This window comes from Triturus cristatus, chromosome 1_2, assembly GCF_964204655.1.
Source record: "Triturus cristatus chromosome 1_2, aTriCri1.1, whole genome shotgun sequence".
NCBI classification, from domain to species: domain Eukaryota; kingdom Metazoa; phylum Chordata; class Amphibia; order Caudata; family Salamandridae; genus Triturus; species Triturus cristatus.
The window spans coordinates 820,711,517-820,738,653 of record NC_140580.1 but is presented as its reverse complement, the minus strand read 5'-3'; the positions used below and the strand labels follow the sequence as shown (position 1 = coordinate 820,738,653).

At 41.5% G+C, this 27,137-nt stretch overlaps 1 protein-coding gene across 1 annotated transcript in view; it reads left to right on the top strand.

Moving 5' to 3' along the window:
* The window catches only part of CHD5 (chromodomain helicase DNA binding protein 5), a 568,616-nt gene that overhangs the window by 152,725 nt on the left and 388,754 nt on the right, over window positions 1-27,137 (top strand). The window contains exons 22-24 of the mRNA XM_085624078.1: window positions 6,367-6,598; window positions 18,868-18,906; window positions 24,626-24,798. Coding sequence (XP_085480204.1) covers window positions 6,367-6,598; window positions 18,868-18,906; window positions 24,626-24,798 — 444 coding nt within the window. The remainder of the gene's footprint in view (window positions 1-6,366; window positions 6,599-18,867; window positions 18,907-24,625; window positions 24,799-27,137) is intronic.

Genomic DNA, 27,137 nt, shown 5'->3' with positions numbered 1-27,137 from the left:
CCTTGCTCTGTGGCCCGTGCACCTAACTCAGACTCACGTCTTCCGGAATCCCGCTCGTGTTTCAAAGGCGAGTCGGGACTATCCATCATTGAAAAAGGGACGTGTATCCACGTCATCAAAGCGCGCATGTAACTCCCCAGTATTTACACAAGACATCCGTGTCAAACAAAGCCGCCATATTGGAATGTGCTTTGATACAAAGGAAAACATATTTAAGGATAGGCCTGCTGTAGTACCACCCATTTATATATAGCGTCCACGAATTTGATGTCATCTTAAAAGAACTTCATGATAAAAGATAAGAATACATAGGATTATCTATATTTTTTGATGATCCTAATTGTTCTATCGCAAAATGGTAAAATATTTACCATATTTAAATATTACAAAAACGCGCTTGATGTCAAAATTCTAAATCCGTCAAAGAAAGCCAATAAATACCAGTTCTAGACCATAATATGTAATTGAGTCTTAATTGGAAGCTATTCACTTAAATACATCCTTGCTAGACGTCAAGCCATGTGCGTCTTAACAAATCTAAATATGACCAAATTTCAAGATCAATCTGCCAAATAGATCGAGACATCTGTATAGCCCGCCTTCTAAATAAACCACACTCTGGGCGATCGTTACAGAAAGTTCAAAACAAGAATAGCCAATGTCCCAAACTTAACCATCACAAAAGAAAAGAAAAAAACACATGCCGGAATACAAAGCGGAACCAATCATGTACATCCCATATATCTCATCACCGTTTTACAAATTAAAACGCAGAAGGTGCGCATACAGGAGCATGTACAAGCTTTTAAAAACTATGACCTGAAATACCCTGTGACATATCATATGAGGGAGCAACATGGTGATAATGGTAAGATATGGTTTCATGGTATTGATCATGCTCCCCCCCATCCCCGAGGGGCAAATAGAGAATTAACTCTCCGTAAAAGGGAGGCCATGTGGATATGTCGCCTTAGATGTATTGAGATGGGGCATAATACTGATGATGAAATGCATTACCATTTGTGAATACTATTGAAGCATCATTATGTGAACTATATTTGGTGTTACTCCTTTTGGTTGCGCTGGTCCCCCTTAGATACTCCTAGGGAATGTAAATCTATTAAGGTTAAGGTTAAGTTTACATTAGGACATTTCTTTATGACCAACTGTAAGAAATGGGTATTGTAATACATATGACATACCCTCTGTTTTGTGCTGTTATTTAATGGAATGAAATTGCTTTAGGCACTTATGCCTGTTTGTGATTGCTCTGACTTACTCTACCGTTTATCTGTTGGTCTTTTACTATACCTTGTGCGTTTTAATTTGTAAACCGGTGATGAGATATATGGGATGTACATGATTGGTTCCACTTTGTATTCCGGCATGTGTTTTTTTCTTTTCTATTGTGATGGTTAAGTTTGGGACATTGGCTATTCTTGTTTTGAACTTACTGTAACGATCGCCCAGAGTGTGGTTTATTTAGAAGGCGGGCTATACAGATGTCTTGATCTTTGTGGCAGATTGATCTTGAAATTTGGTAATATTTGGATTTGTTAAGACGCACATGGCTTGACGTCTAGCAAGGATGTATTTAAGTGGATAGCTTCCAATTAAGACTCAATTACATATTATGGTCTAGAACTTGTTTTTATTGGCTTTCTTTGACGGATTTTGAATTTTGACATCAAGCGCGTTTTTGTTATATTTAAATATTGTAAATATTTTATCATTTTGCGATGGAACAATTAGGATCATCAAAAAATATAGATAATCCTATATATTCTTATCTTTTATCATGAAGTTCTTTTAAGATGACATCAAATTCGTGGACGCTATATATAAATGGGTGGTACTACGGTAGGCCTATCCTTATATATGTTTTCCGTTGTATCAAAGCGCGTTCCAATATGGTGGTTTTGTTTGACACGGATGTCTTAGGTAAATACTGGAGAGTTACATGCACGCTTTGATGACGTGGGATACACGTCCCTTTTTCAACGATGGATAGTCCCGACTCACGTTTGAAACACGAGCGGGATTCCGGAAGACGTGAGTCCGAGTTAGGTGCACGGGCCACACAGCAAGGTATGAATGGGTGGCCGTGATATGCTGATTATACGTGCCCTGCTATGTAACGTCTATTTTTTTTTTTCTTTCCTGTGTGGCATTTCCATGGTTATTATTTTATGCGTACTTGGTTTTTGGCATCTCCTCTTGGGTGTTACTATTTATGCGTACAACACCACGATGGACGGACTAGTGTGCTATACTATTTTGGGGTATACGTTTTTATATTTTAGGATTATGAATGTGACGAGTGTCTCGCCACAGGGGTTTTTTCCCCGGGTTGGTATTTATATGGACGCGACATGATGTATGTTTTTTCATGGCGCTCTCCCTCGCGCAGTATGGTGGGTCAGACTGGCGTGTTATTTTATCATGTTTTTCTTTGCGTGTGCAGTATCAGGGGAATTTAACTTGTCAGCTTAAAATTGATCTTGTTATATAAGGTGGTTAGAGACATACGATTCGTTTTGACTATACGTCACATAAAAATGTGCATTTATGGTGGAGGCCAGAAAATGTATATCGCTATATATTTTGGCGTTTTTTCACTCCCATATGAGCTCCCTTCTTTTAGATATGTGTTTGGGTTTTATAATGGTTGGTTTCACACTCTTACATCTGCTTTGCAATGATTGGTTTATTGACAGGTACGGTGTATGATGGGTCCAATGTAGACATGGACTCGAAAAATTTAGGAGTGACTATCAGATCAAGATATTATATTTGAGAATGAAATTGATCTTGGAAAGAAAACGATAAGTTCAAATTGTAAGGTAGGCTTATATATATATTTTTTTTCACTTATATACAAAAATAGATATGAGCCTACTACCATTTGTTCTATCAGGTTACAATTATTCCCCGCTGTTTTTTGTCTGGAATAGATATAGGAGTGCGTCACCATAATGTTACACTGGAGAAGGACTACATTGCCTCAAGTATCAAATTACATATTCATTCGGTGGAAATTGCAAATGGTATGTCTCCCTCCATTTTTTCCTCTTCTTTTTCTTTTCTTTTCTTTTTTCCTCTTCTTTTGTAGCAATAATTTTCAGGTTGTGTATTGAGTCTGAGGAGACACTTTAAATAATATCAAACACATAATTAGTTCTTGTATGTATTAGTCTTTCATGGTTAGGTTTATTGATCACTATTGCTTCTTTTCATTTAGAAATCCCTGTTTGGTGACATTATTATGTTCTGTGTTGGTTTTTCAGATGGATGGTCATACATAGGGCAATTGTTCTAATTTGAAAATACTAAATGATTGGAATTTATGTATTTGTATTTGTCAAATATGCAATATCACATGTAATTGTGCTGTCGTCATGCATTGAATCATGTTGCATAATGTTTGTTTAAATGTGGTATATATGTATGTTTGTATTTTTATCTGTTTTTACATGTAGTTTTTTATATGTGTTTTAATTTTTCAGCCCTGAAGAAGTTCTGTGTTCAGAACGAAACGCGTTGGCTGTGGTTCATTTAAAAAGAAGAATAAATAACAATAAAGAAGGATATTTTCAATAAAACAAATATATAAGTTTTTTTTCTTTTTTAAACTGTGCGCTCAGCCAGTATGTAAGAGATAAAAGGTTAGTGATTGTAGATTGACCGTTACAAAATCCTGATTGGTTAATTGGGATTATTCCCGGTGATGTTGCCCATACTTCCAAATCAGTCAAAACAGGGAAGAAAAGAACTTTTCCTCTTTGTCAGCAGTTAGAGCAATTAACCAAAATTTATGGGATTGTCTACTGGGCCGCTTTTATAAATTGGCTGCACTATGCTCAGGAACAGTGTTCATTGCTAGGACCTCATTATACAAAGGTATCAGAACTACGGCCCACATATTAAGATTGGCTCGAAATATGGCACTGGGTAGTCCATTAGGGCCAGGGGCCCCCTTCTTTTTTTAAATCTAGCACAGAAAATTAGCTATTTCTTTTCTATTCAAAGGTTTCAGATATAGTGCCTGTACTGGGCTACACCCTATCGATGCTAATGTTTTGATTAATTTCCCGTAATATTGACTCTTATCTGGACTAATTAGGTGGAAACACCAGGGTCATACAAGTTGAAATTGCCACAATAGGTCGTATTACCACCATTTTTCAGCTCACTGATGACCCCCCAAAATGCTTTAGCATTGTTGGTCTTGGTAACAATTAGTAACCTAAGCCATAAGCCCTGTTGAATTTGTAATTTCACCTTCCAGACTTCCTGTCTACAGGTACTTCTCAGTTTTTTCATCTTTTCATTAAGAAAACAATAGGTTGACCAATATTGTGGTTAAAAACTGCCTTTGATTCCATGTTAAGAGCCTTTTTTTCATGTTAAGTAGTTTATTTGAATACCATCTATTGGTTTGACAATTTCAAGGGATAGGCCTCGGCTGACTTTCTTGCACGGAATTTCTCCATTAATGATGTGGAAATGAAATTCCACATGGATACCATTGTTCCTCCACTCAGAATTCTCAAGGCACTTTGATTGATTAAAAAGGTCAGCAAACTTTATTATTTCAGACTGATTGTCAGATTGCCAAACCATCCTTTTCTAACTGTAAGTTGAGGTGATTGAATGTTGAAGCACATTGTCTTTATGGTTATAAATTATTGGCAAATCCAATGTTAATAACTGGGGATTGTGGTTGCTTTCCACTCTTGGAATAACCTTATAATCATAGATTTTTTGGCTCCAAGTCAGCTAATAGAGGAGTATGGTCGATAATTGAACCATAGATCAAATTTTTAAACATTGGGATTTTCCTTGATTTACACAAGGATGGTTCATAAAGCATGTTAATGCCAAGCTGCTGCAAGTTATCACGACACAGTTTAACAGATCCATTGCTTGACCAGTCAGAAGACTTAAAAGAGACTAAGTGTATATTGAAGTCACCAGAAAGTATTAGGCTGGCCATCGGAGAACAGACTGCTAATGATTTTACAATTTCCCACAGGGTAAACAACTTTTGATTTTTCCCTTGTACTTAAAAAGATATTCAATGTTATTATCATATGAGAATCAAGCTGTAGGTGAACCCTTTTTAAACAGGACAATTGCAAGGCAATTATGTCTACATTGGCATTCAGCTCTATTGCCATACAGAATGAAAGGCTGCCCTTGGTGCAACCTTGTTTGATTGAGTGCGTAGCTGGAAGGTAAAATTCATTATAGTCAAACAATGGAGTATCCTGTTCTCTCTATGTCTCATGCGGCATCAAAATTTCACAAGATTGTAAAAAGGAGATTTATTCAGGGTCGGCCAACAATCAAGCTAGGCCATGAACATTCCATGAATAAATCCTCAGTTGCTTATTTTTCGCTTTATTGTTATGCAAACTTCAGTTCCCACCACCAGGTGATATTTTCTAAAGAAGTTAATGTACAGAAAAAGGCTCCCCCTGCAAATAATAAGGACTCCAAGGGCAGTGAAATTATACTGTATGCAAAAACACCTTTAGGCAGTCTATATTTCATTCTACATCTAGTCTTATGTAACCATAACTAGAAAGGCCAAGCAACTCAAAATTTAGAAAAAGAAAATAAAACTTTTTAATTATCCAATATTAAGTTAAATACAAAAGATAAATATACATGACACACTGCTATGCTATGAGTAATCTGAGACAATGCATCCAATGACAATTCAAAGTCTGGTTATGAATGTATATCCTATATCAGAAAGGATAATTTCAATTGTTACACAGAACAATTCATACATGTTCTTTATGTATCATAAAGTGGCTTAAATCATAGTTGATGCTTGGTAGGATCGAGTCTACGTGCATTTCGCCGACACATGTGCCTTCATCAGGAAAGCCACAGATGATACCATAAGAGAAACGCAAATAACGAAATAGTTATGATGGCGTAGAAACTTACATAGGCTGTACTCGTAAGAGTGCTCTCCCAGGAGAATAAGAATTGATCGTAACAGGATTTCAAAAGCACTGCTTGAATTATTCTGTCTTCACTCATGTGTAGACGACACAAAGAGTGCATGCCCGCAGTAACTCTAATCTTCACTTCATGAGAATTATTAAGGCATTTATCAGATTGAAACTTTCTCTACAATTGCTTTCAATTATGCAACTTATTCATGTGTACATTCACACATGAGTGAAGATAGAATAATTTAAGCAGTGTTTTTCGAAATCCTGTTACAATTAATTCTTATTCTCATGAGTTTAACAGGAGCAGGGTTTGGGTCCAGGAATTCTAAAGATATATTAATTGTTGAAAAGTCTTCTGCATGCAGAACTGATCATCATAGCATGTTTCTTGCAGGCCTTCAGCAGAGCCCACAGGATTGGGCAGAATAGGAAAGTGATGATTTACCGATTTGTGACAAGGGCCTCAGTGGAGGAGAGGATCACACAGGTGGCGAAGCGGAAAATGATGCTCACCCATTTGGTTGTCCGCCCAGGATTGGGTTCAAAGTCCGGTTCCATGTCTAAACAGGAACTAGATGACATTCTGAAATTTGGGACTGAAGAACTCTTTAAGGATGATATGGAAGGTGAGAAAAATGCATTGATCCTGAGGCTAATAATCCAATGAAGTAACTGGCTATATAAAAAGTAATGACAGATAAGTTAAAAGCAAATGTTACATTTCTGTATGACATGGTATGACAATTTTGTACAGTAAACCTTCTAGTCTACAACTCAACAAGATACCTACTACCCCATCTCTTATAATCTCAAGTAAAAGTACCTCGCCACATATTTATTTGTTTGTTTGATAAAAAAAATGCTTTAAGTGTTTTAGATCAAGTGATACATATGAAGACATGAGGTAGAGTGTGAGGCAGTATGTGAAAAAAATAATAGATACTTCATCACTACTTAAATAATTGTTATTATAATTATTATTAATATTATTATTGTTATTATTATTTTTATTATTATGGAGCACCGGGAGACTGTAGTATCAGTGGTATATGCTGTAAAAATGGGTAACCATACTCCATTGCACTTTCAGAATAATTTTGTAGATATCCAGTTGGCTGATTACTTCTGCCTACAGAGGAAGAGTTTTCCAGTGCTGGAATGTGGAGACAGAAGTTCATATTATGTTTGATGAAACAGAGAGGATGTGGGATGAGAGGTGACTTGGTTAGAAATGAGCTGTCTGAATACTAGGGTGAGGTGCATTGAGACCTATGATAGATGGTGAGTCTTCGAGAAGTCAACAATGGGCAAGAGTGTAGATTTAGGAATGTTGGTAAAGTTGATCATTTTTATTGAAGATTTGGAAAAAGTAATGAGGTGATCTGAGGAAAAAGTGGTTGCAATAATCAACATATCCGATGATGAATTGTGCAATTTTGAAAGTATTGACCAGGGTAAGTGGAAATTAGGACAGAATTTGCAGATAGTGAATGGCGGCAATGATGTTCTGATATATTGATGAATGTAGACTCCTTTCACCGCTAAGATAGATTCCAAGATTCCAGGCACTGACAAAGTGAAGAATAAAGTGGCAATGTGATGTGGATTTGATATTTTTGAATCACCCATTTAGTTAGGTAATAATACCCACCTTCTATCTGTCAATAGCACCAGGACACCTCCCCCATGGTGTAAACATACATGATACAAATAGCCTCCTACCTTATTATGTTATTAAGTAGTTACTCGACATCTGGTTCTAGAGGCAGTCTGTCATACAAGCTTAGAGAGCCTTCGTGCATGAAAGAATGAAGACAAAAACTTGTGTGTCATCAGTAGAAGCAGGACACATTGTTACCAGTGAAGAAGGATTAAAGAGATAATGGGAAATGGTGAAGGCAGACTATCAAGATATGCCACTGTCAGTGAGGAATGACCAAAACTCATGAAGCACTATGACACAAAGTAGAAATAATGTCCAAGCTAGTAGAAGGGTCAGGAGAGTTTAGTGCCAGGGAAATAAAATGTTCATACCCTCTTTGAGTGTCTGAAAGTCAGCAGAAAACTTCAATATTATTATGAGTCAATGTATTGGCTGCAACTGCATGAAAATTAAAATTAAAATACTTTACTTTGGATGAGGAAGCCTCATCCACACTTTTGTGGCATGCTACATCATAGGCATCCTCATCCCAGCCTGGAAGAGATGATCCTATCAGGGTAGACTTGACCTCTGTGTAAGGGAGTTCTTACCAATGATTGAGATTAATTAAAGTATTCCATCCATCACGTTTTTGTATTCTAATGTGTGTCGCCCTAAGTGGGAGGGGTATGCCCAGACGTGGGTTCCGTGCACACTTTGTCATCAAAGCCAATCTATGCATGGATGATGAGCCCTAACTAGAGTAAAACTGGTCCTGGGTTGCTTGTGTTTCAGTTCAGGGAGGATCTGGCGAGGTAGTTCAGTCTGGACTGTTCCCTTTGGAGCAGGATTCAGACTGATTTGCATGTGGGTGGGTTCAAACTGAGGTGGCATGGTGTGCAAAATAACGTTAGACTTGGATGCCGCCCTGAATAATTACCAGTGGCTGCAAATAATTCAAGCTTTCCATCCATCACTTTTTTCTTTACTTTAGTGTGTTGCCCTGTTGGAGAGTAGGATCTGCACCTAATGTTGCCCCGACTTTTTTTTCTGATGTTAACACTGGTTTCTGGCTATAGTCTAGCTGGGACCCTGCTAATCAGTGCCCCAGTCTCTCTGTTCTCTCTAAACAACTTGGAGTGCATATTAGATGCACTAGTGATTGGATACTGTGGTACCTTATGAGCCCCTAGTATATGGTACCTTAGGTACCAAGGGCATAGGTACTTCACAGGCCTACCAGGGGCTGAAGCATGTATTATGCCACCCCTGGGAAGCAGACTAAATCTGCCACCACCGGCCTGCTCCTGCAGCCTGGGTGAGGTAGTGTTAGCACTCCTCACTGAGATATAAATACACTGTATCTCTACCTGCACACACATATAAACCTATCAGTCACCCCTAAGGCAGGCCCTATCAATCCTGAGGGCAGGGCGCTTGGTTTCCATGTGAGGGGGTGCCTCTGCCTGAGCAGGGCCCCTCTGCAGCTCTCAGAGTCCATTCTCTGTGGCTGTTTGTGGATGCGGTTAAACCATATACTCTTAAGTGCATTATAACCTAGCGGTAAATGCTAACTTTGGAATGGCTGCATCAAAACATGTTGTGTTTGGTGTCAAACGCTTTGGAATCATACCCCCACACCAGTAACTGGTGTGGGAGTATGATCCCACCCTTCTAGAGGGATAGACATGTACCCACTGTGGAAACACGGTAGAATCCTGAAGAACCCTGGCATCACAAAATGGATGCCACCAGTCACAGACACTGGGCTGCCCTCCTGCTGCTGACCGAAACTCGCAGTGGAGGAGGTCCAACAATAGGCATCCTGTCACAGGGAGGTGTGGTCACCTCCCAGACAGGGTTTAGTGTATTGGGGCTGGGTGGGTGCACTCCTAGATTGCTTTGAAGTCCTGCACTGGGGGAGCAGTAGGCTCCTCTGTGCATATGCCAGCTCAAACCGGTTCAGGGGCTACCAGCCCCTGCTCTGGCACGAAACTGGACAAAGGGAAGTGGGTGTAGCCACCCACTCCCCTGACCCTCCCATAGGTGGGGTCATAGAGCTAGTCCCTCCCTTCCTTGTAGTATAAGTTAGGGAACCCTTGCCATTGCAAACTAGATATGCATGGACGATGCTCTGAAGAAGAATCCTGAACCTTCGACATTCCACTACCACTGGAAGACTGAAGAATCTCCCTTGGAGTCAAGGAGTGACTCCCCTGCTTGGCAGGCACCAAAACTTTGAATCAACGGTTGCAAACTTTCCTGCTCCCGCCAGAGTCCGTAGTCCCTGCAGAGCCAGAAGTAGATTTCCTGACTTCTCCAAGGCCATCGTGAGTCCCCAGTGATGCTGAGGCAAGTGGACCCCACGAGTGGCGAGGAATCGCAATACCTGGGTACCGGGCACTATTTTCGAGTGCAACCCCTTCACAACATTCTACGAACTTGTGCATTGGACCATATGTGGTCCAAGCCTCCAGCAGGATTTCTTCTGAAGATCAGAGGCCTACCTTGTCCCGAGTGACCGTGGGCTTCTGGTGAGTGAATCCTACCAAGGTGTCTTTGCAATCCCTTGCCGGCTGGCTTGTGGGTCCCCAGAAGACTTTTCTACAAAACCAAAGGGCTCCTCTTGTTGCTCCAGGCCTGCCCTGACTTACCCTTGCTGGGTGAGTCCCTCAGATCTTGCTAGTCTGCACCGCTGACTTTTTACACTTTCCACAAGACTTGCTGTTGCCAAGGCTTGTTGGCTCCAATCTGGTCGCCGACATTGCAGAAAGCTGCAGAATTTGTGGGACACGCCAAATCCAGCTCCTGATTATCGTTGATGCCTCCTGGCCCTCGTGTCTGAAGAGTCAAGACACCTGTGATCACCTGAAATCACCTGACAACTGTGGGCATCCATCTTCCTTGCCCCGGGTCACTGCCAAGTGACTTTGAACACTGTCCCCTCTGGTTTCAGGTCTTCTTTCTTCTGAATCCAGGCTTGGATTCCACCGGACACTTCTCCTGTCTTCACAAGCAGCAAGTCTTCTTTGGCTCCCATTGAAAACGACGCCGTGACCCGACACAAAAAGACACCTATGCACCCGACTTCCCTGGGTGAGTTAACTCCAGCACTACGGTGCTTCTGTGGGTGTTGGCTCTAGAACTACTTATCCTGTAAGTGACTTGCTTGTAGACTCTCCCGAAGTATCCTCAAACTCTAAATTTCCAATTGCGACTTGGTCCATTGAAGTCAATTGGGATCTGCGGCTGTGTTCTCACACTGCATGCGTCTCCCATGGGTCCTTTACTTACCTGCCTTGGGTGGATTAGTGAGGCCCCAGCGCTTCTGAATGCCCTAGGCCTTGTCCCTTCTCAAGTCATTATCTCTAAGTCTCTTTTTTAGTATATGGTCTGGTACGCCCCTAGGGCCCCAGCCATATTTGTGCTTAACTTGTTGTAAAATTTTGATTTGTGCTTATGTTCCTGACTTCTAATCTCATAAAGAGATTAGCAGAGAGTTGTTAGTAATAAATACATATATATTTTATATATATACCTGTGTGGTGTCCTTTCATTTAGTAATTCAAGAGATTATAAGGTAAAACAAGCGGCTTTGCATTCCTCTAAAGACTTAGCCTGAAGGCTGCTCTCCACAGCTACCACTAGGATAGCTTTCTTTAAAAGGTTGTCTTAAACCTATCTACCATAAGAGTCGAATTGTACTGGTGCAAGGTGGCCACTTTAACTAGTGACTAGCATATACCAGGCCAACTTCTCACATGCCCTCAATGGGATGAGCATGCCTACATTCAGTTCCAGTGCACACTTTGTCACTGGAACCAAGCTATACCTGGCTGATGAGCCCTAACTAAGGTGAAACCAGTCTTGGTTTGCTTGTGTTCATGTTCAGGGAGGGCCTTACCTCGCAGTTCAATGTGGACTATTCCCATTGGAGTGGGGTTAAGAATGATTTGTATATGGCTGGGTCCAAACTGAGGTGGCATGTTGTGCAAAATAACGATGGACTGGGATGAGATCAAAGTAATTACCAGTGGCTAAGATTAATGTGTTGCCCTAAGTGAGACCTGCATGCCAGGTGTGGGTCTTGTGCACACTGTGCCACTGGAACTAAGCTATACCTGGCTGATGAGCCCTAACTAGGGCGATACTGGTCCTAATTTTTTTTTGTTCCATTTTGGAAGGACATGGCCTGGCAGTTTGGTCTGGACTGTTCCAATTAGAGGAGGGTATAGACCGATTTTCGTATGCCTAGGTCCAACCTGAGGTGGCATAGCGTGAAAAATAATGATGGACTGGGATGTGACTCCAATTAATTACGAGAAACTGAGATTAATTCAAGTATTCAATCAATCTCGTTTTTATAAACTTCATGTTATAGATGGCAGGGCAATTCTGCAGTAGAGTCATGGGATGGGGTGTGAAAGAACAGAGAGGATGGAATTGGCTGAATATATTACACAGAGAGTTGTTCAAATGGCTATTGGGGGCTGAGAAGAATAGCTGGGGGTGAATGAAGGGAGAGCAGTAATTGGACACAATGTATTTATTAGAGGAAAATGTGCAGTCATACATAGTTTGCACTTATGGAGGTGGATGGAGGGGTTAGTTTGGAGATGGCATTGGGGTTTTCTGATGGAAGAGGTCAATTGAAGGGCAGAGGAGGTGAAATGTGGAAAGCTGAAAAAGAAGATGACATTACAAATGTTTTACTGAAGTGAGTGAGTGGCCTATGTGGGTAGGTTTATCAGAGATTGGTTAGTGTGTCAAGTTTCAGTTCTAGTGCTTGGACATGGGTGTCAACACTGACGTTGTCAAGGAGGGTGGGAAAGGTAGGGTGGGAGGCCAGGAGCTTCTCAGACTCTTCAAAGAAGGTGCTCATTGGACTGCTTGGTGGTGTAGGAGGACAATTTTTGAAACAGTCGAAGTTTGCATGCAGGCAATTATGTACTAGACAGTAGTGTTTTGCACAATTCATTTTATTTATAGCGGATCATGTGAACATGTTAAGCATCACACTAAAATTCCAATATACCTTGCAACATATACTTGCATAGCTTGAAATCGTATTGTTCCTCTTTTTTGTCCCTAAGAAGAATGTTGTGTATCTCTAAAGTTAGGTTTAGGATCTTTTCCAAAAATACAACAGCAGGTGAATCTATAGGTTTGGAACTTCCTTGGAGTGATCCTGAAATTCTTGGAATAAGTTCCAGTTTTACTAATGCTTTGCACTGGTGGGACATAAAGGGATTCAACTAACACATAATGGCATATTTACAAGCCCTTATCGCCACAGGAACTTTTTGCGATGTTCCTGTGGCGATAATCCCTGCGCCTTATTTATGAGGCGGCGTTAAGCCACTTAACATGGCTTAACGCAGCCTTGTAAATAAGGCCCCATTTCACACTACACTTAATGTGAAAGGGATGGGCAATGGGTGTTGGGTGGGCGTTCTGCTGCAACACCCATTGATTTTGACGCTGCCCCCTATTTACTAGGGTGGCCATAAATAGGAGGCAGCGCTTCACCATTCTGTTGTAATTATGCCCCAAAGTGTCACATGTTATTCACTATGCACACCAAAGGGTATTTTGGGCTGGAACTGTGGGTTTTTTCAATGTGCACAAACGTTGTGCCAAGGGGGCGTTACTGGAGAGGAATGCCTACGTGAAGCTGTGCAAACATGGTTCCTTTCATGGCTGGTTTATTTCTCCAAAAGAACAATGCATTGCAAGTGTGCTGCTATGCACAGCATTCGTCCAATGCATAGAAATGATTGCCTCTGTGTACCAAATTGTGTTGGAAAGGTATGCCTCTAGTACAAATCTTATGCTTTACAGCGGACACTCACTGCTGCACCCTGATGACAGGATGTGTGTCACGCAAGGCTGGTTGTTTGTGTGCCAGCACAGGGAAAGTGACCAGTAGCAAGCCAATCTTGGTAGATATGGCTCTGAGCTGTGCTTTTCCCTTCTACAACACAGTGCAGAGCATTTGGATGCTGGGCATGAGCTTCTTATATGTTCTCAAATGGAAACAAGCGTGCAAGAGCAGTGACGTTCCATAAACCAGATAGGTGAAATATTGTCGGCAGACAGAAGTTAAATTCCCTCTGATAGTAAAGTAATCACTCCCCGTGGGCTCTACTTTTCAGTATTATGTGCTGCCTTCAACCACTGGCTCTGTAGTACAAATTCAAGTGTGAGCACTAGTCCTGAAAAGGAGAAGGACCTCCTGTGGCTGCGGACTCCCCCGTGTAAATGCCATTGGGGATGACAGGCAAACCTTGTACTAACTGAGTTTGCATAATTCAGGGAATGCTGCTTTATGAAACATGTTTGATCTTGGGGATTTTGGTCACTATGTTCCTCATTACTTGTGTTCATATCTGTTAAGTGAAGCACTGTGATTCGAAATGCAATGGAAGTTCAGCTGACTTCATGATTTATCACTTTCAATAGGTAGCTGCAATATCTTGCTCGGGCAGTGATTGTCTGTGTGTAACTTGCTTCTGAAGATAAAAACATAACTGAATAATAAGTGCAAGTTGCTCTTGCTGACAGTTCAATTTTAAAATGGCTCATTTGGTATGTGATATAAAGCACTGAAATACCATGAGAGCACTATAATAACCAAAATTTCCAAAGACCCCTCCCGTCCGGCTATATTTCAGTCTTTGACCGTGATCTAGCAGCTCGTATGTTGGCACTACTTAATGTGTTGCTAAGCAGAACTTCCACCCCTCTTACTCTTGCCATACTCAGCCAAAGTTTTGGAATCATACCTCACCCAGAAACGTAACAGATTTCTTTCCACCTCTAATTTCCTACATCCACACCAAGCAGACTCCTAAGCCGGCCCCAGCATGGACGCAGTAATGCTATCCATGCTGGATGGACTCCGGTGGGAAACCGATGCAGGCCACACTTCCATTCTGTTATTACTAGATCTCTCTGCCGCCTTTAACATGGTGGACCACTGTTCGAAGGCAGTGAGGGTATCTGGGCTAGCTCGGGCTTGTTTCATTCCTCAACTATCGTACCCAAGAACTTAAGTTAAGACACTTCCCCTCTTCTACTGTAAAGCTTGGCTGGAGTGTCCTACAGGTTCTTCTTTTTGGCCCTTACTGTTTAATATCTATACATGCCCCCTGGTTAAGGCTCCTGTCTCTAGGGGTTGTCGTCCTTATAACTATGCAGACGACTCACAGCTCATATTTCAGTTTAAGTGCACCCTTAGCTCACACTTGGAACTTCAATCTACATTGAGCTTCATTTACCAGTGGATGCAGTAAAACTCACTGAAGCTAACCTGGAAAAAGACAAGTTGGTGCTAGTCATTAACGCTGTCAACCCTTGGACACCTGTTATTGGTCAAAAGAAACGTGGCAACCTCCTTCCCTCAGCCAAGAGTTAAGGGGTGGTCTTGAATTGGAAACTTTCTCTGGGCCCAGAGGTCAACACAGTGAATGCTAAATGCATAGACGCATTGAGAATCATGAGGAAGCTTTCCTCCCTACTCTCTCCTGAGGCCTTGCGGTTGGCCATTTCAGCAACCATTCTCTCCCCTTGATTAAGGCAACTTTATGTACTTTGGCTTCTCATCCTTTGTCCTTCATAAACTCCAGGTCATCCAAAAAGAAGCTGCGACGATGATTCCCAAACTACCTAGGCACACTCATGCCAACCCTGCTCTTAAAAAACTTCACTGGCTCCCTGTCACAAAAAGAATCCAGTTTAAGGTTGCTTGTATAACATATATAGGAATTTACAAGTGTGGCCCTGCGTTTGTGTCGTCCAGACTTAAAAGACATATCTTGGCACGCTCCTTGACTTCTCAGATCGTGGCTCTTCTTACAATGCTGCATTTCCACAGACAAAGAGCAGGACGTAGAAGTTTGTTTGTCCTTGCCCCCTTTCTTTGGAGTTCCCTTCCACTGAGAGTTTTCCATGAGCTGAACTACCCAGTGCTTAATTTGAGCCGGAGCTTTCCAGTGCCGGCACTTAATTGGTTTCTGGTGCTCAGCACCGGCACCTAATTGTCAACACCACATTTAGGGCAGTCTGCCGCAAGGTGGCGCTGCTCATGTAATTTAGAGATGAGCAGTCTAACAGTTGTTTAGGAAAACAATATACATTAAAAAATTACTAATACCTGCCTCCCCAGCCATTCCTTTAGCTTTGGGGACCTGGAATAATCTGAACTGTCGCATTTACAAGGGAGAGAGATGGTTAATAGTTGTTTTGGCAGCGATGACAGGGGCGATGGGTGGTACAAGCTTCAGTGGCCTCCTAGTCAGAGCCCTGGCACTTAATATTTTACAAATTAAGCACTGGAACTACCCAAAATTCAGAAGCATTGTGAAACTATGGCTATGCAGACAGGTTGTCACATGAAGTGCGACTCTCTTCCAACTCCCTTGCTCCTTGTCACTCTCAAACCCTCTGTGTACAAGCACTATGTAAATTCTCCTAACATAATATAACACACCAAAAGTAACTGTAAGTAAAAAGGTTGCGCTGGTAATGTCTAAAGGTGCAAACCCGAATGACCTGCCAAATGTTTGCATGTGAGTGTAAATAGCCACTGTGTTTTCCAGTCCATTGTGATCTCATTTGTCTCAGGGTCAAATATATATAATTATAGATGAGTAACTGTAAATAATGGAGTTGTGATTCACCGAAGAGTTCTGAGTGAAATTAAATGGGCAAAAAGAAAAATAATTTTATGTTGTATATAAAACCCAAAATCTTCTGCCCCTGCTTCCAACATGTACACATAGGTAAAGGAGTAATGGAAGAGCCATCCACACCCACCACTGTCTGAAAGAAACTTCACCTTCACACATCTAAATATTAAAGAAAAACCTGGACTCCTGCCATCCACCCACAACAATCCGGCATACACCCCCTACACACTTCGCCGTCCAAACTCGAAAAAAAGCACCTGGCCTCTTGGCACCCACCAATCTCACACTCTCTAAACCCCTGCCCCCTGTCAAAACTGCAAATTAATTACCTGGCCTCCTGCCATCTACTCCCACCAGCCTCAGTGCCATCCCCTCTCAACCCAAATCTGTGTGCTCCATTCTACCATTGAGAGCTGGCATTGTGCTGATAGTGGCTCTATGAGTGACACTTGTCAGCGTTGCTTAATTTCACCTCTCTGCGTGGGTCTGCAAAGACCCACACTGACAGTGGGGTAGGCTGTTGGTGGAAGCATAATGCTGCTCGTTTTCTCCTGTCTTCCTTTCATCTGTCGAGACTCAAGAAAGGCGGGACAAGGTGGTCGGGACCGATATTTCATCATCGCGCACAGGTCTTTGGAAACCTGGGTGAGGTGGTGGGACAAAGGGGAAGTACGTTCTTCCCCTAGGTGTAATCACAACAGTCTATATGTATGTATGTGCTTATACATATGACATTTCTATAGTGTAAACATAGCCAAAAGACAGCGCAGCGCTGTACATGGTCAAAGGCAAGTTTAAAGTCGTGAGCAATATGAGAGGAAGAGGTTGTGAATGGTTAATGCACTGTGATTTCATGAAATGTGATGTAATGCTCTTTAAAGAGGCGAGTCTTTCCTAAATTAGAGCAGCATTTGGGGCAGTCCTGATGGATACGGGGATGTTGTTCCAGATACAAGGTGCATAAATGGAAAAAGCCTGCTTTCAATTTCTTTGGCTTTTTTGCACTTCCTAATCTGCAGTCTGATGGTGTCCTGACTGCCGGTAAGTGAAGAACCACCAGATATGGTGAGCTTGTCCGCAAGATATGAGGGGTGCTGGTTATGATGAGTTTGTAAATGATGCTGCTGATTTTGTAGATGGTGCGACCTGGCAAGGGGAGGCAATGGGGTTCAATCAGGGTGGGAGTGATGTGACCATATTTCATCACGCCCTTGATGAGACATGCTGTGTCATTAAGATGTCCATAAGGGATGTCAGTGTGGAGTCTGGAACGCTGTAGAGTAGGTCATTGCCACTATCCAGATGCAAGAGTACAATGACTTGAACAGCAATTTTGAAGTTGCTCTGTGTAAGAAATGGATAGACTTTTTTTTATGAGAGCGAGCTGATACTAGGCTGTCTTTGTTTTTTAGCTGTGTGTTCCATGAGGGACAGGTTGGTGTCCAGGGTGAATCCAAATGATTTAGCATTCAGTGAGAGTTGGGGTTTGAAGTCATCAAGGTTCATGTCATTGAGCTAGGTTTTTACTGTATCTTGTTTGTTTTTGTTGGCAAATAATAGGAATTCTGTGTGGGATGGTCGACTGCGTTGAAGGCAGCTAAGAGGCCCAGCAATATCCAGAGGCAGGGGTAAACATCATCAGTTGTCAAGAGAACTTTATCTCCGACATGTAAGGTGATGGTCTCCATGATGCAATGTGATCTGAAGCCAGACTGGTGGTGGTTAGCATTGATGTGATCTTTGAGTTCAATGAATGGTAGGTGAGTGAGTGGGCCGGTAGTTGGCAAGGTCATCAGGGTCTAGTGTTGGTTTCTTTAGGAGTGGCTAGTCTTGAGAAATTCTAGGAAGATGCCATAAAAGAGGGGGACATTACCAATGGTAAGTAGGGGTATGAGAGAATACCCAAAGAGAGTTTTGATGAGGGATGATGGTAAGACATCATCTTCATAAGAAGTGGCTTTGAGAGACTTGAATATGTCAGCCAGAAGTGTGAGAGCTAAGGTTCTGAAGGCTGGCCATTGCAGGATTTTACAGGAAGGTGTTGGTGTGATAGATGAATCAGGATTGGTATTGACAATTTGCTGTCAGATCTTCTGTATTTTTTCACTGAAGAAGTGATTGATTGCACTTTTCTGTGGAGTCCGGAATCGGTGGCTCACTCAGGGGATTGGGCAGTGTTTGACTGTCTTGAACAATGAACTGTTTCTGTTGGTACCTTCATTGATAGTGTTGGTTAATGTTGATTAACCTCATTAGTGATGTCACTGCAATCTATAACCAGATTTCTATCCAGTTATTCATGATAAATACTTCCTATGGAAGCCAGATACAACATAGGTACTGTATACAGCCCTAACAACAGTATGCTTTACATTTCTGCATTATTATTTGAAGATAGTTCAACAGTATCAGAAACAAAATATAATGTATGTTGACAAGCTGCACCTATTAGCCAGAATGTTTCCTTCACACACTGACCCCAGCAGGACATATTTATGAATCATCACCTTGTTTTACTTCTCAGGTTCTTACTTCCATTTGTTTTTCCTCCTTTTCTCTGCAGACCATCACTGTGGCACCTTAACTGTGGTCAGGAGGACAGGTGAGTGACACTGGAAATATTGCTTGTAAAAGCGACTGTCAGAACAGTAACCAATTAATAAATGGTGTTCCTACCACAGTTGGCTGCTTACATGAGTCAGACTGATGTTATCACACACTCAATGCCATCTTTCTTAAGAGTCTCTAAATGATCTTCCACCTCACTCGGCTGCTTACATGAGGTGACTTATGTCATTGTTTAGTGCCATCTATCTTGAGACCTTCATCTTTCTCAAAGACAGGTGTCTGTCACAAATATATCTAATGATTGCAGCAAGCATAGGCCATAAATATACCCAGGTGAAACCGGTCTTTACAATTTCCCGCCATTCCTTGGAGCTTATTATCCAGTGCTGTAACTAGTCATGCTTTGTTATTTAAATGTACATGTCACTCTTTTGTTTAGGATGCCTCTGTGTCTTCAGTCAGTCGAATATTTTACTCGCTTGTATGTATTATTGCATGATGTACCACTTTTGGCAACATTGTGAAGCTAATGAGATGAAGAAGAATGTCTAATTTACCATTTGAAAATGTGCCCTTTTCTTTGTATTCCCCTTACAAGAAACAACATTTTTTATTTGCCTTGCTTCTTAAGTTCATATTATTCATGTCATGATGGAAAAGAGTACCAATCTGTTTTTTGTTACTTAAAAAAGTATTTTATTGTAGGTTATCCTGTGAATCATGCAGGCCGGTCCTGCTGAGTTGAAACCATGGTTTTGGTTTGATTGTCAGTGTAGTACCTGCAACAAGTCCACTATATGCGAGGCTAAGCATGCAGATGTTCAGGGAAATAATAGAATGGCCCGAATAAGACTAGATAAGCATAACATTATACCACCATTTTAAGAAACTGGATTATTATTTAGGGTGGTTGACTCTCAACTCAAGGAATAAACACAACTGTTGTCAAGATGAACCCTTAACCCTGAACCCTTAAATTCATTAGAAAAGTAGAGTAAAATGTAATAAACAAAATGACACCATACTGCCAAAAATCCAATAAGGGGAACCAGAGATATGTATTTACTTTTTACATTTTAAGTAGATATAGTGGCAAGAAAAAATAAAGTGCCAATGATAGTCAATGGTCATGGTAGACTGCGACCAAGGTAAACTTGCAGGCTGACCACGATGGGGCCTAGGTCGGCTACACCAGGTGGATTGTTCTTAGGTAAAGTCTGTAGTCAGAAAGTAGGAAAAAGTTCTAAATCTCTCTAGTCTGAAGGAAAAGTTTTCAAACTTTTCCAAACGTTCTACTAGTACGCAGCAACCACAAGTGTAAACTTCTAAAGGCCCCCAGGACCTCAAGGAAGGCCCTTAGGGACTCGCAGGATGGCAGACAGAGGTTACCAGCAGGGTCCTGTTCTGATCTTCCGCAGGTCCAGAAGGTGTTCTAAAGTGGGTGCCAGGAGGTGTCACATTTATGCCTGGCATGATATAGTGGATGGGGTGACTTCTGGGAACTCTCTAACCAATATGATAAAAGGTCCCAGAGCCAACCTCGTACCATTCAGTAGTTCATGTTTGCCTTACTGCAAACAGGCCCAAAATGGCATGCGTCATGGCATTTTGAAAGATGATGAAAGTCTTCGGCCACACTAAACTTGGGCTCTGAGGATTTGGGGGTGTGTATGGGAGTGTCATAAGCAAAAACACCAATGTCCTCCCATATCTAACACTAAAGTCCAGTTTGAAACAAGCACTACACCTGCAAGAAACTCAGAAGTTTGGTAGTACAAAAGCAGGGCCTATCAGCAGCCAGAGAGGGAATACATAAGAATTGTTTTATCATTCTGTCCTCTCTCTTTCGGATGTACCACATTAGCCCTGTCAAGCAGGATTTTACAGTGTGTTATCACAGGATACCCACATCTCCCACTCTGACGTTTCTGTGGAAATTAGGGGAGTTATCTCTTTCCATTCAGGTCAGACCATTGTTTGCTCCTGGGAGGTATTTCAGTCCTCATTCTCATCTGTTCAAGGCTAATCACTGGCTGAGCTTCCGCTGGAAAGATAATGCAAATTAACCTCCAGGATCTTAAGGAAGGAAAAAAGCAATTTTCTAAAAGTTACTTTTCCTTAATATTTACAAAAAATGTAACTTTACCATTGAATTTAACTATTTTAATAACTATAAAAATAGTGGTTTCATTATTTTTCTAGCTGCTCCCATTTCCGAGTCAGATTATTAGGGCCTGATTCTCAAAAGAACTGAATGCAAAAGGAAGGTTGACAGGCCGGTAGAAAGTATATGTCATCAGGATACCTGTCCTGAACTTTTTAGCCAATGTATTTCCAAGGAGATGAAATTTGGGAAATAATATTTACAACTTTAAGGGTCTGATTCTCAAATTGCAAACTACTATTACAAAATGTACTACAAAATGCAATTCACAGACTACGTGTGGAGTTTTACGGAGTCTGCGCCCCGACTACAGAGTCTATGGGTGCCGAGAACTCCACACACATAAGTATGGAAGTGAGAGTTCATAAAACTCTGCACATAGTTTGTGAATTCCGAGAAAGTAATAAATTTACTACAAACTGTATGTTTACCTTTGTAAATCAGGCCGTTAGAATTTTAACCTGTGTTCTGGTTTTCTAAATAGGACAGCCTATCCTGCCACAGTAAAAATAGCTTTTCGGACCTTGTAACTGTAGGGACTTGGTAACATTACTTGTCTACATGTCCCACTTTTAAATACCATGCACCCTACATTGTGAGCTGCAAGGCTTATGTTGGAGTGAACTACTAAAATCTAAAAGGGAAGTTTTTTACCTTTCAAAAACGGTTATTTTAACAGTTTGCACTACAGGTTTTCCACTGCAGCAGTCAGGCTACTGAGGGTAGGCTTATTGCCATGTTTGCAGCGCAGCTGTAGTGAATGACACAATAGGTTCTGAAATCCATAAGTGGTATTTAACTTCGAGGCCCTGGTGTCACTTTCTACACCAGATACTATGCACTTATAAGCAAATTAAATGTGCTAATCAGGAATAGTACAATTTAACCATTTTTAAAGGGGGGCCATGGGCACTCTACTCCTGCTTAACAGGAGTAAAGGGCACAGAGTCTAAAGCCAGCAGAGCAGATAGGGCAAAAGTCTAGGTTGACCACACAAAAAAGGGAGATATCCTAAAAACATGATATCACATGCATTATATCTCATGACAAAATTCATCATGAGTTAGGTTGAGATAAGTGTATATATGTACTTCTTTCGAAGATCTGGTAGTTGACGATGTTGTGGATACATCATGTTTGGAATAGAAATAGTGGCATTCAATCAAGTAAAACTCATCTAATATGTTTTGACTGTAGTTGTATCCTTCAATGGTGCATTTGCTTGCAGCCTATTTTCTGTTTGAGTGTTGGAGTGCAGAAGAGGTGCATCAACCCTCTTGCAGGTCATTCGTAAAGTCATGCCAAAGTGAGTGTGGGTCCTATTGTATGAGTCTTATTGCCTATCACTCCTGATTTCGGATTTTCTGCCTTCCAAGAGCCATGTCTTTTTTTTTTTATTATCAAATCACGTTTGTTAGGATTGTATGGAATCACCTTTCATTGAGTAAAAATATTTTACACGAAATATGGGGAAGTGTTGTGTCATTGTTTATATGGTTTTCTTGCTAATTAAAATGTATTACTTGTTCACTATATTTGATTGCAAAACCTGAAATAAATGTCAATGTAGTCCACTTATATATTATGGCATTTCAAAGCTTTCAAAGATTAACTGTTTGTTTTTGTCAGATTTGAAAAAAATTAAAAACAAAGCTCAGAGAATAATCGAATGCCTGCGTGGTTATTAAATCTGCATATGACATGCTCAGCCTAATCAGAGTAGATGGTGCGATGTCTTTTTTTTTTGTCTTTCTTCGCCCGGTAAAACCTGTCAGTGAGGGACAGAAAAAAACAAATGATCACCTCCCCACACCTAGGGATAAAAAACCCTAGGTGTGGGGGCCATTAACCTTTTGGTTTTCAATATCAAACACTGACTTTGGGAGTGGATTTTGAAAAAAAAGGGGCATATTTACAACGAAGTGGTGGAGCACCGAGTTAGCCTCCTTGGCTTAACGCCGTTCCAACACTTCAGAAATGTAGGGCTGCACCATATTTACAACAACGCTAAATTTAGCAGCCTAGCGCCAGCGCAGGCTCCCCTGCACCATAGTGCAAGGGTGTCTGCTTTGAGGGGAAGATTGTTTATGTGCAGGAAGGTCTCCTTTCCTGCACATAAACAATCTTTTAATGGCGTTTTGTAACTTTTATGTGTGCTGCTTAATGCAGCACACATAGAAGTTGCAAACCGTCATTTTTTGGGGGATTGTTTATGTGCAGGAAGGGACATCCAGCGCCTTGAGACCCTCACGGGTGAGTAGCGCACTTCACAAATCCCTGATTGATTGATTGATTGATTGATTGACACCTTCCTGCACATAAAAAATCCATGGCGTTTTGTTGTTTCTATGTGTGCTGCACAACTCAGCGCACATTGAAACAGCAAAAACTAGGTGAAATAAAAGGTTTTCCCTGGTCTTAATTTTAGCACTGCCTCCTATTTACGCCACCCTTGTAAATAGGGGGCAGCGTCAAAATCAATGGGTGTTGTGGTGGAATGCCCACCGCAAAACCCATTGCCCTCCCCTTTTACACTAAGTACAACCTGAAAGGGTGTATTATTTACAAGGCAGCATTAAGCCACGTGGCTTAACACTGCCTTGTAAATAAGGCAAAGCCCCTATCGCCACCACAATGCCACTCAAAGTGACATTGTGTTGGCGATAGGGGCTTGTACATATACTCCTAAATGTGCTAACATTTGGTAGATGGCTGTCAAAACCGATGGCGGCCCGGCCGTCCACTAAACTTTTAGTTCCCTGTCCGAAACCGCCATGACTGCAGTTCCAGTCAAAGTACAGATATCACCTCTGGGCCAGCAGTGATCTTTAAATTTGGCAGATAGCAGTTCATCAGGATGGTGGATGTAATGTCCTCTGCTATCCTGACAAATGGAGTACTCTCCACCAACCTCTAAATCTGGCCAATAATGCTACTCGAACAAAAATGATGTTGAGAGTGTGAATTTAGCACGTCTTCTGGTATTTTCAAAGAAGACATTTTTTCATCTGAAACAATAGTGTGGAGCAGGAATACGAAAACTGTGCAACTCTGATTTTTGCCAAAATCTGCAGGTTGTGCACCTACTGACAATCTGAATATGTACGGTTAAGTGAAACAGATGAGCACCTGGCAGTGCAGCAAATATATGCCTGGAACCAGGAGATTATATTGAACAGCTGCACCAGCTCAACCTAGTAATGAGCTTCCATTTTTTGTATTTGAAGTGTCGAAACAACATACATTTAACTCAGGATTTTATTCAAATTGGTGCATGAGCCGCAGACAGCAAAGCTCAGAAGCAGAAAGAGACATTCACTGCTCACTGTTTCCTAGCTGTGCTTTCTGTAGCTTATGCATTGTCCTGGCAAAATTCAGAGTAAAATGAATACACTTTAGAAACTGCAAATGGAAAAAAACACAGGCACCTAGCTCTGTGCTGAACCAGTACAGCTGTTCATTATATGATCACAGATGTAAAAACCTATATCTAATTGCCCAAATACCTATAAAGATGTTCTTAAAACTGAACTATACGTCTCCAGTACTTGTTTCTTACATATTGTCCATTTTGCCTTGAACGCTTTAGGTGATAACAAGGAAGTTGAGGACAGCAGCGTGATTCATTACGATGATGATGCAATTTCAAAACTCTTGGATCGGAACCAGGATGCCACAGATGACACTGAGATTCAGAACATGAATGAATATCTCAGCTCCTTCAAAGTGGCCCAGTATGTTGTGAGGGAAGAAGATGGCGTGGTAATATGATCTGTAGATTCATGTCTTTGATTGTGCAACCTCTGCTTAGGTTTCCTTTATTTCCAAGTCACTGAAAGAACTGATGTATGCACTTCTCTAGCCATCAAGGGATTCACAAACAATTCAATATAAATTACCAGGCCTTTAAACACATCACAATCGCACATTCTGCCATCTATCGAAGGACCCACAGCTCTACAGGGAGGCAGTCATCTTCTATAGCTCTAACGTTATCTTATTCTCTAACACCCAGATTCTCCCTTACATCCTAAGCTTCTCCCAATACTTCCCAGTGTGAGCCTTCCAACAGTTCCAGTCTCCTACAAAAATATCTATCCACACTTGTACAAAACCACCATATGACTCCTTTCACAAATCTCATTCATATGATATACATGTGGAAAGACTAAAGCAAGATAGCAGCTTTCCACCCAATTACACCAGAGGTTAGAATAGGAAGTGTTACCACAAACAATAAATTCCTCTCAAAATCAGTTCACCAATCAAAACCTTATTATCAACTAAACAACTCACATTACACTCACTTTTACCAACACATTCTACTGAGTCATCACTTTGAGATTTCTCACACACATACACATTACTCCTTCCTTTTCTTGTTCCACTCTGAATCTAGGATGCATTCTTAGATATCTGAAATTCTCTTAAATCTCTTCTTCTACTTCAATCTCTCTTGTTTCTTCCCAGTTTCTACTAATTCGCACTTTTATCTCATTATACTCTTTTATAAATTCACTTTCCACATCACAGGTTACACAAACTTGTTGTTAGTCATATCAGTTTCCATGTTAGAATGTATAATATAATGCGAATGATTAGAAATAGACTTTCAGAGCCTCATTACGATGCTGGTCGGACTGGCTTCCGCGGTCCTGTTGGAGGCGGTCAGACTGCCGCAGTCTTGTCGTAATTGATTGGTTTGACCACTGAATTACGATGCATGCATCATGTACTTCAACCTACGTGGGACAGACCACCAACTCCGACAGCCTTTCTCCGACCGCCGAGATGGTGTTCGGAGAAAAACAGCATCCATAGGGCAGTAAAGGAATCTCCAACTGCTATCCAGATTACGATGTGGGTTTCCGATGACCCAAGCATGGCGGTGCGACCTGCTGGCTCGAGTCGTCAGAAACGTAGGATTTCGGGTGCATAGTTACCCAAATACGCTTCTCCCCAGCAGTCTCCACCGTGGTTCCCTTTCTCCAGGTCCCCCTACTCCTGAGCAGCTGAATCCCGATGATTCCGATCCTGTGGACGCCGTAATCCAGGTAAGTTCTTCTGCGGGATGTATCCCTATTGACTGGACTGTGCACATTTCGCCATACTCCAGCAATGGGGTACATGGTGCACAAGGCAGATCCCCACATATGTAATGCATGTGTGTACAATTCACATGTTAAATGTGAGTTTTGTAAGCATTTGCAGTGACATATTCAGGGATATTTTCTCCGCGGTTGCATCGTAATACGGCAGGGTGAACCTTGCCGGCCTCGGTGGTCGGAAATGGCTCCCGAGAACGGGAGTCAGATGGTCGGTCCGACTAGCATCGTTTCGAGAAGAGCTTCAAAGAAAATAATGTTATCCGTATGGTAGGGTGCAAGAAGATCTTGATCAAAGAAATAATGAACAAAGACATTACAAGAAAGAGAATAAGCCAAAGGAGGTTGCAAGTAAATTACACCTTCTGACACTGAAGTTTGAGGAAAAGTGCAACTGTAACAATTTTTTACTCTCATCATGTTCGTACACTTAAACAATAAATTTGAGTAGACATTCTCATAAAAAGTTACCTATAAACTTGTCACTAAGTGTTAGCTTCTTGTCTGTTATACCATTTTGTGTAGTGGATAAAACTTTACTGTTAGGGCCTGATTCCAATGTCAGAAGGACCAGAGTCTGTCCAACATCAGTTTGGAACTGGAACCGAAAGACCTCCTGTCTCTGGTTCCAGTCCAGGAAGTAGGATGCAACTGAACCCTGTTAGGTTGCAATCCTTTTGTTTACAATGGGAGCATGCATTCCGAACAGAATGCACGCTCTCATTGCAAAGTGCAGAGGTGCAGTTCATCCCAGCACCCTGTGGCAGGCGGTGCCTGCCACAGAGTTCAGGGATCAACGGGGGGCACCATAGGTGCCCCCTAGGCCACCACTCGGCAGCCTTGCACACATGGGGGCCCTGCTGGGGGCCTCCAAAGACAGATTCCAAATGCCTTTCTGTGTCGGAAAGGCCGGCACAGAAAGGCAGTGGGAAGCTGACATCATATTCCCTCATCCGGAAAGAGCCGGCCAATGAACTACTGCAGGATTTCCGAATA